This window comes from Octodon degus, unplaced genomic scaffold, assembly GCF_000260255.1.
Source record: "Octodon degus isolate 3935 unplaced genomic scaffold, OctDeg1.0 scaffold00137, whole genome shotgun sequence".
NCBI lineage: Eukaryota > Metazoa > Chordata > Mammalia > Rodentia > Octodontidae > Octodon > Octodon degus.
In genome coordinates, this window is record NW_004524713.1 from 5,521,494 (window position 1) to 5,540,374 (window position 18,881).

Genomic DNA, 18,881 nt, shown 5'->3' on the forward strand with positions numbered 1-18,881 from the left:
AGTTGTGAGGCTCGAACTCCAGCAACCTGAGCCTGACAGCTTTGCGGAAGCAGCCACTTAAAGGACTGAGCTAGGGCCAGGCCCCCAACAAAACTTAAAATAATGAGATCTCACCTTAGTCCCTCATTTTTTCAGAAAAACATGCTAAATCATGTAAGGGGAGGTAATTTGTGATTTCTATGAGTTCTAAGAGTAGGAGAGGAACTAGAATCTAGTCCCAGCTACTAAGGAGCCTACTATAGGATTACAAATGTAAGGCAAAGCTGGACAACTGGGGGAGACCTTGTTTCAAAATAAAAAATAAAAAGGGCCAAAAGCTGAGGATGTAACTTAGTAGTAAAGCACTTGCCTAACACACATAAGCCTCTATGTTCAGTCCTCAGAACTGCATTAAAAACGAAACACCCAGATCTTTAGGTTTCAGCATATAAGCATGTAATCCTTTTTCATTTACTTACTGCCTCAAAACATTTTACCTGTGTCATATTCAATACATGTTACTCATAAATGTTACAGTAAATATTTCCTAAAAATAAGACATCTCCTGATATATTCGAATAATACTATTTTAAGTACTGAACTGCAGTGGACTCTCAAAGGTAAAACATGAGGCCCAAGGAAACATCACCTGAGAATATCATAGCTGGCAAAGTCCCACTGATAGAGACCAAGTGCTGAACTACAGACAATGTATTTGCCATCAAAATGAAGTCTTGGCTGCAGACAGATACTTCTATCCTCAGAGACAGACAAAGTCTTTAAACACTTGCAGTTGATTTCTCTCCCGATTGGCCAAATCTACGGAAAAAAGAAAATCAGGCAAGACATGAGATCACATCGCCACAGAAAAAACTGCTCTTACACCATCCAGCTCGCATTTGCTGACACAAGACACAGTGAAATATTTCCCCAAAGATTCAGGTCTTATAGTTAGGAGTCACAAATTTAAAAACTGATTCATTTGTATAATATTATTTAAAATACTTAACCTCTCTGAACGCCTATTCCTGTTACAAAGATAATACCTACCACACAGATGGTTAAAAAGATGCAATAAGAATGTTTATAAGTGTCTTATAAATTTTTTGCTGACAATTATAACAAATGACTGTTTCGGTAGTTTAGACCTAGGAACTGAGGGAAGCAGGTAAATGTCTTAAGAGTAAATGCAGTGGAAAATAAAATTTTTTGTGGATTTCTCACTTAGAAATCAAAGTGACAGCTGCACAGCATACAGAGCTAGTATCTCATGTCCTTTTCCAATGGGTATATGACGGCTTGGAGTAAGACACTCTCAGCCTCTCTTGTAGTCTCCCTTTCTAGATCACTTTAATTGTCTTTTATTTGTCAGATACTTTGTTGTTGTTGAAACAAAGCCATGGAGGAAAAAAAAAAACCTCACCTTGATCTCATATTTGTCTGCACTTAAAAGGATATAGTCTCCGGGGCTGTGCAAGAGAGACCTGACTTTGCACTTCTGCAAAACCACCTGCAAACATAAACATCAGTATTAGTGCTATATCTATACTGCTTTTACTTAATTTGTTAAACTAAAATATGAAAATGAACTTGAAATGATATGGTATGCTAAAACTAAGCTAGAACTCCTTTACCAAGTTAACTGCTACTAAGAATTTTACCAAAACCAGATTCCCTATTGTTAGCAGTACCTGAACATGTTCAATGTTGCCAACATTTAATCTTTAGTCTGGAAACTAACATTAGGACTAATTTTTAAAATTATAAAATGTGATATAATGTAACAGAATAGTCTACAGGCATAGAAGTATATGGAAATGATGTTTTCACAAGTATGCAAATTAGAAATGAAAAAACACAGTTCTGAGACCAGAACATGCCATGTATTAACTTGGCAACTGACCTCTTGCCGAGGTCTGATCATCTGACCTCTTCTTTTTAAGTGGTGGGAGTTATACTTGGTCTCAGGCATGGTAAGCAAGTACTCTACCACTAAGCTACACCAACAGTGTCATCTAACCTCGTTGCTTCTCACGTTCTTCACGTTGAAAATAGGAGGCAAGGCACCTACTATTTCAGGTCAGTTAAATAAAGATGAAATAAAAACTATGTAAGTAATTGTAATGTAACAGAAGCTGGTATTTCACTATCACTTTGGATAATTTGTAAATGCTATCAACTCATTTAATAACTTAAGGTGTTCAACACATAATTATTGATCTCACATCTTTTCCCTTTAGCTTCAACTAATTTAGAGAAATTCCCACCCAACCTAATACCTACCAGTTATCTTTAATTTATTCTTCTTCTTTGTTCCCCACAACAAATGAGCAAATTTAGCAAATTTAGGTGGCTTTATTCTAAAGATACATTCCTTTCTTCATAGCTACCCAAGTCAAGTCCAAGTCAAAGGCATCTCTGGATTACAGAACCTAACAGGTCATCCTGTATCTACTTCCTGTGCCTTAATACATCTATTCCTTACCCAATTTAGGTTTCTTAAAATGTGCTATTGTGTCCTACTAAACTGTTGAAAATTCAAAAGGTTAACAATTAATGTATCAACTATTATAACCTTCCTAACCAGTTTATCTTTTTAAGTCCTATCAGACTCTTAATCAGAGTTTCCAGATACTTCCTAGAACAATTCACAGGTTCACTATCTTTACTAAGGCCTGGTAAATCATACATGATGGCCACCACTCCACCTACTTTCCTCAACTACAGCAGAGATTCACTGGCTGCCTTCTGGCCACCAAATGTTCAAAGTTCTTTCCCATCCCTGGGTCTGCCTGTCTATCTGTCTGTCTACCTATCTTGCTGAGCTATATACTTCTAGCACCTGTCCCATTCTTTGTAAACACTAGTTTTTCAAAATGAAGACTATTCTTCTAATTAAAACAGAAATATGCTCATCATAAGGGGAAAACTAAGGAACTCCATTCCTAACAGAAATAATCACCTTTAAAATACTGGTACATGGGCCGGGGAGATAGCTCAGTAGAATAAGCGCTTGCCTGCAAGTGCAAGGGCCTGAGTTCAATCTCCAGTTCTGCCACACAAAAAAACCCAAAATATTGGTGCATAAACATTTAGGCCATTTGCTAAGCTATTTACTAAATACCTTCAATATCGTGGTCACTGTTGTATACTATCATTCTTTGTGACTACATCTATTTCATTTATGACTCATTTAACACAAGGCACTATCTACCATGCTCCTTTGCCCATCAATGAACAGCCTGGCATAAAGAAGGTTTCTTCTAAGTCTTCCTACCTTGGTAACCCATTCCGTGTGCCCGGTTAATGTGTTCAGGCATGTTCCAGCAGATAAAGCCCATACTTTCACAGTGAAGTCTGCAGAACCACTCACCAAGATATCCAGTTCATCATTGTAGTCCACACTAAACACTAGTACATATAACATACAGAAAATTAAAATATACCTCTGTCAAGGGCTCTTTTATAATAAGTGTTCTAAACGTTTATTTTCTCCTTAGCTACTAAAAAACATCCTAACCAGTTACTATAAGAATGGTACTACTCAACTAGCAATTTTATGATTAAAAACTTCAAAATTGTTATTATAATCATAGCTTATTATTTTAGGTTAGAAAACCCCATGAACAATGCAATTTCGTATTTGTGTCAGTTTCAGAGTGAGGCAAAACCAGTGATGAAGGTAATGCCACTGCTTTTTATGACTGCCTGCCAGACACTTCACAAAAGTTTACCTGGCTTATGCAAGAAAACGTACATAGCCCTACTCAGATCTGCAATGACAGTAAGACAAAAATGTAAAGAACACAAGGTACAAAGTATTACTCAGACTCAAGAAAAGCCAACAGAGAAAAATCCAAGGACCTCAAAAGTCAGACTAAGGCATTCTCTCAAAAGTGCCTGAATTTCTTCCCAGCTGTATGTATGCTCAGCACCTAAATCAGTGCAGACAATATAGCAAATACTGAGCACTTGCTTTTTAAATATCTGCCAAGGGACATTGGGAACCCAGAGATGAAGACATTGGTCCTTCTAAGAAACTATGGAACAGAGGAAGAAGTCCAGAAAAAAATTAAAGGATTACCTCTTGCTAGGGAAACATCAAGGAGAATGACTAACTCTGCCCAGGGTTACCAGGGAGGACTTCAGGGAAGAGGCGGTTTTGGAGATGGGCCCTGAAGGATGAGTAGAGTTTATCAAGAAAAGAAAAAGAATATTGAAGGTAGAGGGAACAGCAAAGACATGGAGTTAAGAACAGCCACAGCAAATGTTCAGGAAACAGCAAGTAGAACACAACTTAGCACAGGGCTCTCAAAGCTGGTCCAGAATAAAAATCATCTGAAGTCACGGCATTTATCTTGACATTACACAATATCAATGTTCAGCTTAATATATAAGTTCCATACTAAATCATACACCATGAAATATTAATTTATAAAATAAGTGGTAGCAGATAGCAAAGAAAGAAGAAAAATGTACAGGAGGATAAATAAAATAGGAGGGTGAGGGATGCTTTTACACAGCAAAACAAGTTTACTCTAAAGACTACTGAGCACCACATAAGAGGGCAAGGAACCTAGGACTCAGGGTGTTTAAGACAAGAAGGGTTCCTGTCCTGTGGAGGATATGGTCTGGTAAGGAAGTAAGGCTATCATACTTACTTATATGATGAATGTTGTGACAGTAAATAGATTATGGGGAAACTACAACAGAGGGGCTCCACCCTTCCAGCAAGTCCCAGAAGGCTTCCCATAATATGATGCTTAAGAGCATAGCTTGTGATTTCCAGAGGTTAAGGCAGTGCCTTTATAAATGGAAAAAGGAGGGAGCTGATGCATAAGAGGCTGGGAAATAAATAACTCAACATCATTTCTATAAACAGCTCCAAAATACAGTGGAGGGAGAAGCTCAAATTTCAAGGCTACACTTAAAAGATCAATTTTCTACAAAATAAGGCTGTTATACGTTTATTAGAAAACATTCATGTATATTTTTCTTTCATCTCTCAGTGGTTACTTCCTTCAGTAATTTGTTAACTACACTCCAGAAGAATGTAATCTGAGAAGAACAAAATAGTTGTGAAGCACTTTTACTCCAAAAGATTGTCAGCCCTTAAATTTACAAATAAAGTCCTTGGAATTTACAAGGGTAGGACTTAGTTCAATTTGAAAATATGAAGTCAGATTCTGTCCAACGGGATATAAGTGAAACAAGCAAGGCAGAACTACCTCTCCTTGCATAAGCGTACACAGAATTTTCAAATGCAACAAGGAAAAAGCAAAATTGTACAGAATATTCCAACTAAGAATAACTGGAATAAAGAAAAAATAACTGCAGCAACTGAGAAACAATAAAATGGAAGATTAATTTTAAGACACATGGACAAGGTTTGGCATACTTGACTCCTCATCTTAAATGATGAGACTAAAAGCAATTGTTAAAATACTTTTAAAACAAAAAGGGAGCAACCCACCCGCCCCCGTGTGCCCCCGGAAGTGCTGGGTCCTGGCTCCGGTACTCCATTCCCAGCAGGCCACAGTGTTGTCAAAGGAGCCTGTTACAAGCTTCTGTTCATCAAACTTCACCGCTGCACAAGTGTGGGTCTGGATGCCATAAATGCACTGCCCTGTGCTCACATCCCACAGCTTTGCAGACAAGTCATCTGACCCTTCAAGAGAAAAGCAGGAGGTTAATATGAAAAGTCCCCTGAAGAAAGAAAAATCAAACCCAAATCATGCTATTCTCAAAGGAGATTCTCAAAGGTCACCTCCTCTAGCACTCCCACTTCAAGACTGAAAAAATCAAAGCAGAGAGTAACATGACTTGTTCAGTCATCAAAATGGTATCCAATGCACTCAAACAATTCAAACCTTTTGGTTTAATCCTCTTGCCTGACTTTCCAGGCCATCAAAGCTAGTATTAATTAGACTAAAGCATAGCTTGTGGCTTTCACTTGAAAAGTTCCATAAATCAACTGGGTTCTTGGTGGCACACAGCTATAATCACAGTACTTGGGAGCCTGAAGTAAGTGGGTTGCTGTGAGTTCGATGCTAAGTTAAGCTACACAAATGAGTTCAAAGTCAACCTGGACTACATAGTAAGACCTTGTCTAAAAAACAACAACAATAAAAAATATTCCATAGGGCTGGAGAGATGGCTCAGTGGTCTAAGGCACCTACTTAGAACAAGCTTGGCAAAGCATCAGGCACCACGGTTCAATCCCCCAGCACCACATGCCAGCCAGCCCCGACCCCTGGTGGGCTGAGCTGGCCACACACACACACCACTCTCTCTCTCTCTCTCTCAAATAAATAAATAAAAAAAAAATATATATTCCATAAATCCTTGGTTATTATAAATTCTCCAATCAGAACTTGAAATAGTCCAAAATAAAGAAGGGAGTGCTGACTAGTACAGCTGTATGCTGCAACATAGCCCACTTTAAAGTACGTCAAAGATAAGCCTGAGAGCTGGGCATGGTGGTGCATGGCTATAATCCCAATACTGAGCAACACTGAAGTAGGAGGACCAAGAGTTCAAGGCCTTCCTGGGCAATTTGATGAAACTGAATCAAAAGAAGAACTAAAAGGCAAGGGTCTGGGGATATAGCTCAATTCAATCCCCAGTACTCTACCCATACCCCCCACATTTAAAATGTACACATTTTTTAAAAACTAAGCTTTAGGGGCCAGGGAGATGGCTCAGTGGAATAAGTGCTTCCCTGGCAAGTGCAAGGGCCTGAGTTCAATCCCCAGTTCCACAAAAAAGAAAAAAAAAAAAAGCTTTAGATTATGGACAAACTTCTATAAAAGGTAACTAATTTTTTGAGCTATCTTGAAATACGTTAAGGAAGCTCAAAGGAAGCCAAAGATAAATTAGCCTCAGACATCCACAGCAACTACACAAGAGCTTGTAAAATTTCTAAAATTCTGTAGGAAAACATATATTTTATTTGTTTTTGAAGAAAATGTTATATTAATCATGGTAACAATTCAAGACTTTGCTTTACTGCCAGCCCCGCCCCCTAGGTGTGCTGAGCCAGCCACCAAGTCCAGGCATAGTGGCCCAGGCCTATAATCCCAGCACTGGGGAGGCTGAAAACAGGAGGATCACTACAAGTCTGAGCTGCATAGTGAGACTCTACACCAAATACATTTAAAAAAAAAAAAAAAAAAAAAAAAGACTTTGCTTTAAATGAGTTTAAATCATGATTCACCTAAATCTCACAACTTACCTTTAAAGACTCAACAGAAAGACATCTGAGAGATGGCATTAAACATATACACTGTGATTAGAAAAGCAACAAATATCTAGTTTTCAAAAAGCTGAAATGAGGCTAGGAATATAGCTCAGCGGGACAGCATCTGCCTGGCAAGTGCAAGGTCCTGAGTTTGATTCAAAGTTCCCAAAAAACTAAATAGGGGTTTTACATTAGAAAAGGTAAAAAGCTGAAATGACTAAATAAAACCAGCTACAATTCTACCTTATTCAAGAACCATTGTTTCAGACAGGGGGGGGGGGGTTTACTTGGGGGGGGGGGGGGAAAGAGCATGATTTTGACCTGGGAAAATTATGCGAGAATAGTGAAATGAAAACTATTTGTTGTCACATTGCTAATCAAGATTGACATTTCCCTCTCTATAAAAGTAAGGGGTAAACTGGGTTTTCAATGAGACATTAGAATCATCCAGGAAAGTTTTATGGAAAACATATGGAAGGATTTGAGGGTGTGGCTCAGTGTAGAGTGAACAACCATACTAAATAAACATTAGCTCAATTATTTAAGTGCCTGCTTAAAGAAAGCAGTCAGCCTCAGGATGCTGTGGTTCAATACCGAGACACTCAAGCTAAACCAGACCTGCCGTGAATACATTCTGAGGTCGCAAAAAAAGAAAAAAAAATCCTTCATATTAAATAAACAAACAAGCAGGGCCCTATTTCAGAGATTCTAGTTCAGAGGAAGAGAGAATCCAATAATCTTTAAAGTTTGTCAGGTGATTCTCACCAGCAATATTCTGAGCTCTAGACAAATAATGTTCCACAGAAATTTTATGTGAAACATAATTTTAAATGTTCTAATATTTAGAAAATTAAAAAGCCAGGCATGGCAGCGCACGCCTGTAATTTCAGCATTCAGGAGGCTGAGACAGGAGGATCACTGGGAGTTTGAGGCCAGCCTGGGCTACAAAGTGAGTTCAAGGCCAGTCTGAACTGCACAGCAAAACCGGTTTCAAAAAGACAAAAAAGTCTCAAAATAATGTTTTAATTCAGTATGTTAAAAACATCAACACTTCAACATGTAATCAGTACAGAAAGTTATTACTAAGCGCAATGTAGTAATAACTTTACATTCTAAAATTCCTTGAAGTCTGATACTTCACATTTCACATCTCAATTTAGACTGACCATAGCTCCCAAGTGACAGAAGGCTATGGCTGTGCTGGACAGCACATGTGGACAGATGGTTTTTCAGGTTCTTCCCCTTGGGCATTTTGTACTTATATTTATAAAGAGCTAGAAAAAGAAGAGAAATCATTTTAGGTCATATATAAGCTTGGTTCTGATTTATTGCCAAGTTCAGTAACAGTCTCATTCCTTCAATTAATGGAAGTTCTGTCCTGGTAGGGCTCCTACTCTCATGGTACTTGGTCTATCAGGGACAACAAGGTCAAACAAGCAATAATTTCAGTGTATTCAGTGGCAGGCAGCACAAAGCCCAAAGCAAATAGAAGGAGAGGACAAAAGAGTCAGATGAAGCTCCACTGAGAGTGTGTTCTTCCACATGCTAGTGTCTTACACACACATCTCAGGAGCTGCCATTACTGGCTCCTCAACTATTATCTGTCTTCAAGCCAGGATTTGGGATGTTTGAAGAAGGGATTTCATGTCTTAAAAAACTTAAAAAGTTTTAACTAGTTGAAATTTTAAGTCTACAGCCATACCACCCTGAACGTGCCCGATCTCGTCCGATCTTGGAAGCTAAGCAGGGCCAGGCCTGGTTAGTACTTGGATGGGAGTACTTGGATGGGAAATTTAAAGGATGAGTAAGTTAACCATGTCAAAAAAAAATTTTTTTTAAATATACACCAGAGGTCAATAAAACTTCTGTAAAAAAAACAGAAGCAAATATATTAGACTTGCAAGTCACAGTCTGTTGCAATTACTCTTTTCTGTAGGATATGGCCCATGGTCCACTGTTTGCCAACCCCAGACAGACATCTATGATATAACTATTGTGTATCTCTATAGTACCTAATTACATACAAATAGTTATTGGGGACAATCCATAAACAAATCTTTGGAACCAACATAAAAACAAAGAGCTATTTACATTACACAACAGAATGTACTGTGTAAAGATATTCACTATGTGTTCAGTATGACCAGGAAATTAAATAAGGCTGAGCTGCATAAATGGGTCAGGAGGATGTTTATAACCTTAAACACATTTCTGAAAGGTAATTATGACTGTACCATGGAAACTGGTTTGGGGAAACAAAACTAGGGGCAAGAAGACCAGATTAAGGAGGATAAACAAAATGCAAGCCAAAAAATATTATACAGTCTTAAAAAAGAATGAAACTGTGATGCACACTACAACATGAAGGAATCTTAAAGATATTCTGCTAAGTGAAATAAGCCTTGTATGAGTTCCCAGAAGAGTCACATTCATAGACAATAGAACAATGGCTGCCACAGGCTTCAAGGTGGGAGTAGATGGGCAGTTTAGTGTTTAGATGCAAATAAGTTCTGGAGATAAGTGATGTCAATTGCTGCACAACACCCTGAAGGCACTAATCATATAGACCCTTGATGGTTCTGCCAGATACTCTTAAGGGGAAAAAAACACTTTAGTTTTTTGAACCTAGATTTTTTTTATAAAGTAATTTATTTACTGAATTTTCTATCAGAGCAAATGCCAGATAAATTCAGAAATAATGTACTTTGCTCTGTGGGAGACTTTGAAAGTCTCCCAAGTGAGACAGTTAAATGTCTGTACAGTTAAAAAATGGTTAAAATGGTGAATTTTGTTACATGTTTTACTAGTTTGAAAAAAACCTTTAAACCCTATAGAAATATTTTAAACAATAAAGTTGAACTGAGTCCCACTTTATAGCAGCACAAATCTACTCCTGTTACTCCTACAGAGGCCACTGTTCTTTCTTTTTGGCTGCGCTTCAGCCTTCCCATCCCATTTGCTGCACTGACCTAACAAAGAGAATCAAGGATGAACCCTAGCAGTAAAAAGAGGACTAGAGACTATTAGAAAGAGAACTGTTACGTTGCATGAAAGAAAAGAAAAAAATCCCCTCAATTCAGAAAACATTACTTAGATATACTGAAAAAAACCAAAAAAACAAAAAAACCCCACCGGGATGGGTATGTAACAGAGAGCAGAAAAATGAACTGTAAACTCAAATGGAACAAACTATCTTACCCAGTTTAAATATTTAACTAGAAGAGCCAGATCTCAGCTCTCAAGTACCTCTCTTGAGGCATTTGGCTCTACTGATCATCTGAATAACCATTTACCAGTACCTCTTTAAACCCAGCTGTCAGTGTCCTTCAAACTCTTCATCACTCTTCTGTTTCTTTTTCTTAAGTACATTCATTCATCAAGGATCCATTCTAGGCTCTGTTCTTTTTGCTTTCTAAATTTTCTTTTCAAATTTCACTGCTTTCACTATAGATGTGATATTACTAACCTCTAAATCTTTCTCTTCAGTCCTGAGTACTCTTCAAATCTCTGACTGCATTTCCACATACTGTGGAGATCTCTTACACGTAAAAATAAAACCTTGGTTTGCAAGAATAATTCATCCCCTTTGCAATCCAAAGCACTTATATATCAAAGCAGCAAGAGATCAGGAACAAATTATGATCATGTGACATTCATCAAAGTACTATTCATTGCAAGACATCACTTATTTATCTAAATTTCTTGAAAATATTCATTCTTGCAGAACACTCTCAGATCAAGTTATTCACAATCCAAGGTTTGACTGTTGCACAATGAACAAATGAATTCAGTCCAAGTTCATCCCCAAGTTGAACTTCCATCTGTCCTCTAAAGTTCATTCTTTCATTTTCTAGTCTTGTTGTTAGTATTATACTACCTTCCCAGGAATACAAAGTAAGAAACCTCACCTACTTCTGAAATCTCTCCTTGTCACACATTTAATCCATTGTCAAATCATGTTACCCCTACTTAATTGACTGCTTTTATATTCAACAGGTCCTTTCTTCAAAAAATCTCTTACTTTCCTAATTGCAGACCTATTTATCCTGACTCTACACTGTAACAGGTTAATAATTCAATTTGGAAAATCAGAACTGAGGTTTAGAAACTTCTGTCAGGTCTAAAAAGAGTGATACCACCTCCTAAAGAGTATTTTAAGAGGTTTGTGGAAGTGGTTTCAGTCATCAATGATGCAGATGAGGGATCTGAATGGCATCAATGGGGACCTTAACTGGCATCACCTAGGGAAAGGCTAGGAAGGGTACATATCCTGGAATATTTGGGGCAGTAGGAAAAAAAGAACAACCCTTGATGGTTCTGCCAGATACTCATAAAGGGGAAAAAACTTATTTTAGTTTTTTGAACCTAGAGTCTTTTTATAAAGTATATGTATTTACTGAATTTTCTATCAGTGCAAATGCCAGATAAATTCAGGAATAATGCATTTTGCTCTGTGGGAGACTCTGAAAAGTCATTCACCAAGTGAGACTGAATCACTGATGCTAACTATGACACAAATGCAGCATGCAATTACAACTTATGTTCATGATGACAGTCCATAGTTGCAAGCACAAATTTACTTCACTATCTTTCTGCATAGCCATACTTGAGCACTACATGTTTAACTGTGCTCTTTTAAATTACAGTCCTCGTTTTTCTCCACTGGGTCAGTTATTTAGGCACTGTATTGATTTTAAAAATGTGCAGTTGTTAATTTATTTATATGAATTCAAGACAAGAAGATTTAATAAAATGTTATAAAAGCAGACATCAGTCTGACAACAAAATGTAACACTGGTGTACATGGAGCACAGAGCTCTAACCCTGGCCTTTTCTTCTGCTCAGAAATCTTTTACAACTTTCTTACCTCTAGAAAGTTGTCCAAATTCATGTTCCCAACTTTCAGTATTCCTTACAACCTATTTCTTCAGATTAGAGTCTAAGCAACTGGTATAAAAGGCTTGAGTCTAAAAAGTCCAACTAAGATAAAGTGTATTATCTTCCTATATGCTCCATGCTTAGCACTTCCATGCCTTTGCTAGTGCTGATCTTCCTACTGTAAAACTTATTCTTTAGCTTATTTCTCTAAAAGCTACTCATTCTTCAGGCTCCAATATACAGTGAGCAATTTTTCCAAACATAAAAATTATTCTTTCCTCTGAATAACTGCATGATTTTTTTTCCATACAGGTCAAATACATCATTTTATTTTAATTATTCCAGCTCATTTTTCTCGTTCAACTCTAAGCCAAAGATCCACTGCAGCAGCTCACACATTTTAAAAATCTGTTTAACAGTTAAAACTCAATACTGAAAAATACCCACTACTTCACATAAATCTAGATGTGATACTTCTCTTGAAAAGTGGTATCTGGCCACTTCAAGCCTAAATCATATGTGATGATAATTCACTACAATGACACCTACACTAAGAAGGCTCAGTCCACTGACGGGGATTTTTATTTAAATCAGATCACCTTCCTGATCCCACTGGGTACATTCTTGAAAAACTGCTCTAATTCGTACACACTTGCTTTAACATTGTTCCCTAACAGTAAACATTTCATACATACATAGCTACTAAACAGCACAAAACATACTAGGTCCCTTTCTTACCATGTCAAAAATAAACTGTGGAACAGAAAGATAACTACCTTGATCTACACTGTTACATTATCCATCAGTCACTGGTAGTGTTAGTTGCTCAAGGTGCTAATGTGAGTCACTGCAAGCTTATTGCCAAATTTCGGATCTCACAATTCAGCTCTACTGAAAATTCATACTCTTAAGAATCCAGATGACACAAACACAATTCAATAACAAGTATTTCTCTCATTATCAAGGTCCCACAGATGCTGCTGTTAAAAATAATTAATACTTTGTATCACTTTCAACACACTGCACTTTTTTTGTATCATATTTATTTTGTGATGATGTAAGCAATAATAGCACATGGGTATAACACAAACACCAAGCTTTAAGTCTCCAACATGGTGCACTGCTCTGGGTGTGGATGTCTGATCACCTTGTCAATGCATAATTTTCAATCTGCTAACATAAGGCCCTGAGGTCAATCCCAATTAATTAAATAATCTTTTTTTAAATGTATGGTTGGGTACACTAATTAGTTTTTAACTTTCTGAGTACTGTAGTTAGAGAATTCAATAACTGTTATCCATTTACTTCTGCTTCAAAAGTAAAATATTATGAGAGAAAAAAATTTTAAGAGCTATATAGAAGATGATTGTGAAAACAATGAGTCAATTGACAATATTTACCTAAATAGAAATAAGCTCCAAGGCAGTATACTGATCTTACTCCTTAAAAATGTCTGAGGCTGGGGAGGTAGCTCAGCGACCTAAGTGCCTGCCTGACAAGCACAAGAACCTGGGTTTGATCCCTAGTACAGAATGCCTGCCGGAGCGGTACCTGCTCTGAAATAAGGTGTGGTGGCACACACCTGTAATCCCAGCACTGAGGAGACTGAGACAGTAGAATTACTATGAGTACAAGCTGTGTAGCAAGACCCTATATCAAATAAATAAATACTTAAAAAAAAATTTTTTTAAAGAGCCAGCAAGATAGCTCAGCAGACTAAAGTGCCTGCTTAGTCAGAGTGCAGCAGCTGGGTTCGATCTCCTGTCAGCTGTGCCAGCCCGCCCCCGGGGCGCACTGAAGCCTCCATTCAGACTGGGCATGCACCTATAATCCCAGCACATGGGAGGCTGAAAACAGGAGGATCACTATAAGTCCGATCTATGTAGTGAGACCCTATAGACCCTATACTAAATACAAAAAAAAATTTTTTTAAATGTCTGTAACAGGGCTGGGGAGATAGCTCAGTAGCTTAAGCACCTGCCTGGCAAGCACAAGGTCGATCCCTGGTACCAGAAAAAAAAAAAAAAAAATGGTTTCAGCCCTTGCAGCATGATGTTTAGGGGCAGGTGAGATGGCTCAGTGGAATAAGTGCTTTCCTGGCAAGCACAAGGGCCTGAGTTCAATCCCCAGTTCTGCCAAAAAAACAAAAATAAAAAATAAATAAATAACATAAATGTCTGCAACACACCACGAGGTAAGGATAGGGAAAAGCCATCATCACAACTGAGAAAGTACATCAAAGTACAGAAGAACATATGATTTTTCAAATAATCTAGCATATAAGACAAAAGAAAATAATGTAACCATAAAATAACTTCAGGATAACAAACCAAACCACAAAATGCCTTAAATCAAATGTCTATTTTACCAACCTAATGTGTCTGGCACTTTCAGTAGCATCATATGAGAAAATATGTATCTTTAAGAAAGATGTGGCTGGGGAGATGGCTCAGTGGAATAAGCACTTCCCTGGCAAGCGCAAAGGCCTGAGTCCAACATTCGGTTCCGCAAAAAAAAAAAAAAAAAGATGTACAATTTCTTAAAAATCTTCAGCAACTGAACATCTCTTAACTATTACAATATTAAAGTTGACTGGCAGGCAAGAAGCCCTGAGTTCAACCCCCAGTGCCTCAATCAATCAATCAATTAATCAATCAGAGTCCAGTTAAGACTAAAGCACAAACAAGTTATTTAAGACTGTTGTGGGAGGAGCCAGGGATATGACTCAATGGCACAGGGCCTGCTTGGCAAGCACAGGTCCTGAGTTCAATTCCTAGTACTACAAAAAAAAAAAAAAAAGACTGTTGTGGGAATGGCATAAATTTAGCATAGCTGCAAAAGACACTAAGTAGAGCTATAAAATCATTCATACTTCTAGATCTGATAACTCTACTCTTTAGCTTCCACCCCAAATAATTCAAGAGGGAAAAAAGTAAGGCAACAAAGATTTTCTAAAAAGAGACAAAAACCTCAATGTGCACTAATGGAAATAGTTTGTACTTATTAAAAGTCACAACTATGTAAAATTAATACATAATTTTTTTATGAGCAGAATATATTTATTGAGAGAAAGAAAGCTCCTGTCCCGAGAGAGGGATAGGAGGGGGGGCCCGAGCAGGTAGTTCCCCCCAAATACATAAATGTTATCCAGTTTTATTGGATGAAAAAACACAAAGTATCCTTATATATGTAAATACTGTTACGAACTACCTAGAGCAATTATAAATACTGCCTAAGAATTTTTTACATTGCCGATCAAAAAGTGCTGCCTAAACTGTGATGGAGGCATCTGCATGTAGAAACACATATTCATTATAATTCAACAACCCAACTCTTAATTTTAATGTACATAGTTACATACAGTTATTTAATTAACTAATTAAAAAATCAAGTGTCTTCATTCCCACACTCTCATTCTCAACTAATTCTTAGACTCACAGCATTATAGATCAAAGAAGGAATACTTCCTTTTGCATATTTTACAGAAAAAGAAACAGGCTAAATAATTCATCCAAAGTGATCTAACAATTTGCTAGGACTACAGGTGTCTTTTTTTAAAAAATACTTTCCCCCAAAAAAAGTCATTGATAAAGCCAGTTATGGTGGAACATGGTTATTATGCCAGCATTCAGGAAAGCTGAGAAAAAAGGAATTCAAGCCCAGCCTGGGCAATTTAGTGAGAATTTGTCTCAAATTTTTAAAATAATATATATAAAAAGGGCTGAGGATGGAGCTCATTACAAAGGCCCTGGGTTCAATTCCCAGTACTGCTTGAAGATAAACACAAAAATCAATGAAAAAGTAATCTGATTCTGATTTATATCATCACTAAAAGAATGTCTGAAATGTTTTTCTCATAAAATCTTAGTAAAAAGTTTTCTCTAGCAGGAAAGATGAAGATAAAAGTTGTGGGGAAATATTTTCAAATAGAGAATGCCCTTACAGGTATCTAACATAATCAACACTTGCCATTCTCAAACCTAAGTAGTTTTTCTGTGTTAAGATTATCCCCCTACAGGGGCCTGCTCAGCTGTTAGCTCAGCTGTTTAAGTGCCTGCTTATGCAATCAAGTGCACAGGATACCTTGGGGCGGTTCGATCCCCACCTCCACGTGCATTACCAGACCAGCCCTTAAAGCAGCCTGAGCCAGCCAAAAAAAAAAAAAAAATCATTCTTAACTTTGGGAGGGCCTGCCAGTTAACTCAGTTATTTAAGCCTGCTCAAGCAAACGCAGTCAGGTGCAGGATACCACGGTTTGATCCCCACCTCCACCTGCATTACCAGACCTGCCCTTCTGCAGCCTGAGCCAGGAAAAAAAAAAAAATTATCCTCTACAACAAAAAAAGAGAAAGCAAGCAAGCTTAGAAAAACAAAACTCAGACTGGCTCGTGGTACACATTTGTAATCTCAGCACTTACAAGGCAGTGGCAGGAGGACTGCCAAGAGTTTGAGGCCATTCTGGAACACATAGTGAGTTCAAGACCAGTCTGAACACAATATTAACATACTGTCTCAAAGAAGCAAAATACAAAAACCAAAAACTAGTTCTAGCACCTCTTACCTGTACAGAGAAGTCCATCTTTGTAGTAAAGTGCATACACTCTGGCACTGTGTCCAATTAATGATGAGGTCTCAAAGGCTTCATGGTCCTCCAGTTGCTTCATTCTCAAAATTGCCTTCAAATAAACCTTCTTCCAGTGCAAAGCATCCTAAACAGAATCATCTATCTGCCAGCCCAAATTTTTACACGCAGTCTGCCACACCTCTGTACAGGCACTTATCACCTTATTCCACTGTTTAGAGACGAGGCAGCATGTGAGTAAAGTCTGAGGATCGAGCCATTTTAACAAATAAAAACTGAGCTCCAGGGGAAGGAGTTTGAGGGAGTCTCGCTTCAGGAGAGTCTCTAGGTTATTGGAGAGATGCCTGAGCTGGACTGCCCCACTCAGACTAATCAGGTGATCCAGAGTTTCATTTTTCTGCAAGTCCGTCAGAGAAAGAAATGTAACAGAAATGTTATCAAGCCATGTCTCAAAGTCCTTTCTCTCCATAAGGTTATGGAAAAATTTACCTGTGGCACATCAAAATATTGTATTAGTTCTGTTCAAAAAGACTGTTCAAGCAAGACTGCTAACAAATGAAGTATTAAAAATTAGTGTAAAAAATCAACATGACAACTTTATGCTTAGTTGCTACATTACAACTTTACAGTTAATATACAATATCTATCTGAACAATTTCCATGCACACAAAAGAATATACATTTGAGAAAATATACCTTAACAAATCAAAATCTCTTAAATCTAAATCAGAATAAGATTGGTATGTATGACTTGTTCCTTTGGAAGTCTATTACATGCTACATGCACTGTCAACAGTAAAAAAGTTACAAAGTATTCAATCATTTATTCATGAAACTGTATTCTATAATATACCCTGTCCTATCAAAACCATTACAAAACTGCTTCCTTATAGAACCCCTTGGTATACTCTCTAAGGGGCATTAAAATCACACAAGCAAGCTCTAGCATGTGAGAAACAAAAAGCAAGTATCTGGTGTAATAACCTGAGACATGCATTACCATGCCAGGTACAACCTGACCTATCACAAAAACAGAACTCACTATTTGCTTTTGCAATAGATATTTGGGCAAAAATGTCTGAAGAGGGAAAATGAACAGGTGTAATAAGTTATATGTCTCAGGTATTCTGGTTCTTCCACTTCCATTATGGTAGGTACTGCCTGTTACAACTTGATTTACCAAAGGCCTTACAAAGACTGCTTTTATAAGCATCATATCACTAATGTCAAATCTTAACCATGAGCTTCAGAGAGCCATGAGGGTCCTGGAAGACTGGACAAAAAGGCAAAGTAATCCTGATGTTACAGGATCTGGTGACACATGTTTGTAATCCTACTGTTTATGAAGCTGAGGCAGGAGGACCATGAATTTGTGGCCAACCTGGGCAACAGAATAAAAACTCCACGTCAAAACAAAGCAAAACAAAACATAATAATCCTGATGCTTACATCAAAATCATCAAATCTAATCTGATTATTTAGTTCTTTATAAGACTCCTGTCCAATTTTAAAAGTTTATTTCCACAATAATGTGAAAGAGAAAAATAATTTTTAAATGTATCACCTAGATCAGACTTACACAAAAACTGAGCTATGCTCTTCCAACTTTGTTAATGTATCAAGTTTCCAGTATCAAATTTGACAAAAAAAAAAAATTCTCAAAACAAAAAACAATATGACTTATTTTTTTTTATTTTTTTTCGGAACCGGCGATTGAACTCAGGCCCTTGCGCTTGCCAGGGAAGCGCTTATTCCGTATGACTTATTAATAGAATCAACCAAACCTTCCTTTGTGGGGGCACGAGGAACTGAACCCCGGAACTCTCCAAAACTGAACTAGCCTCCCCCTTTGAAATAGTGTCTTTGTAAGTTCCCCAGACTGGGCTGAAACTTGTGATCTTCCTACCTCAGCTTCTTGAGTATCTAAGAACATCTACTTTTAAGAATAATCATTCAGGGCCGGGGAGATGGCTCAGTGGAATAAGTGCTTCCCTGACAAGCGCAAGGGCCTCAGTTCAATCCCTGGCTCCACAAAAAAAAAAAAAAGAATAATCATTCATATGACAATTTTCTGTATACATCCACGCAATGTCACAATGACTAAAAAATAATGGTCAATAAAAAAGCATGTTTAAGTTATAAATGTAGGTTAGGCAGAGCATTTGTCTAGCATTCACCGGATCCTTAGTTCAATCCCCAGGT

General features: G+C 37.5%; 1 protein-coding gene across 1 annotated transcript in view; it reads right to left on the bottom strand.

The window, feature by feature from the left end:
* Positions 1-18,881, bottom strand: part of Fbxw2 (F-box and WD repeat domain containing 2) — a 29,562-nt gene that overhangs the window by 6,621 nt on the left and 4,060 nt on the right. Inside the window, 5 exon segments of the mRNA XM_004641469.2 lie at positions 629-798; positions 1,403-1,489; positions 3,257-3,390; positions 5,453-5,647; positions 16,659-17,168. Of these exon segments, the coding sequence (XP_004641526.2) occupies positions 629-798; positions 1,403-1,489; positions 3,257-3,390; positions 5,453-5,647; positions 16,659-17,148 (1,076 nt within the window). The 5' untranslated portion in view covers positions 17,149-17,168.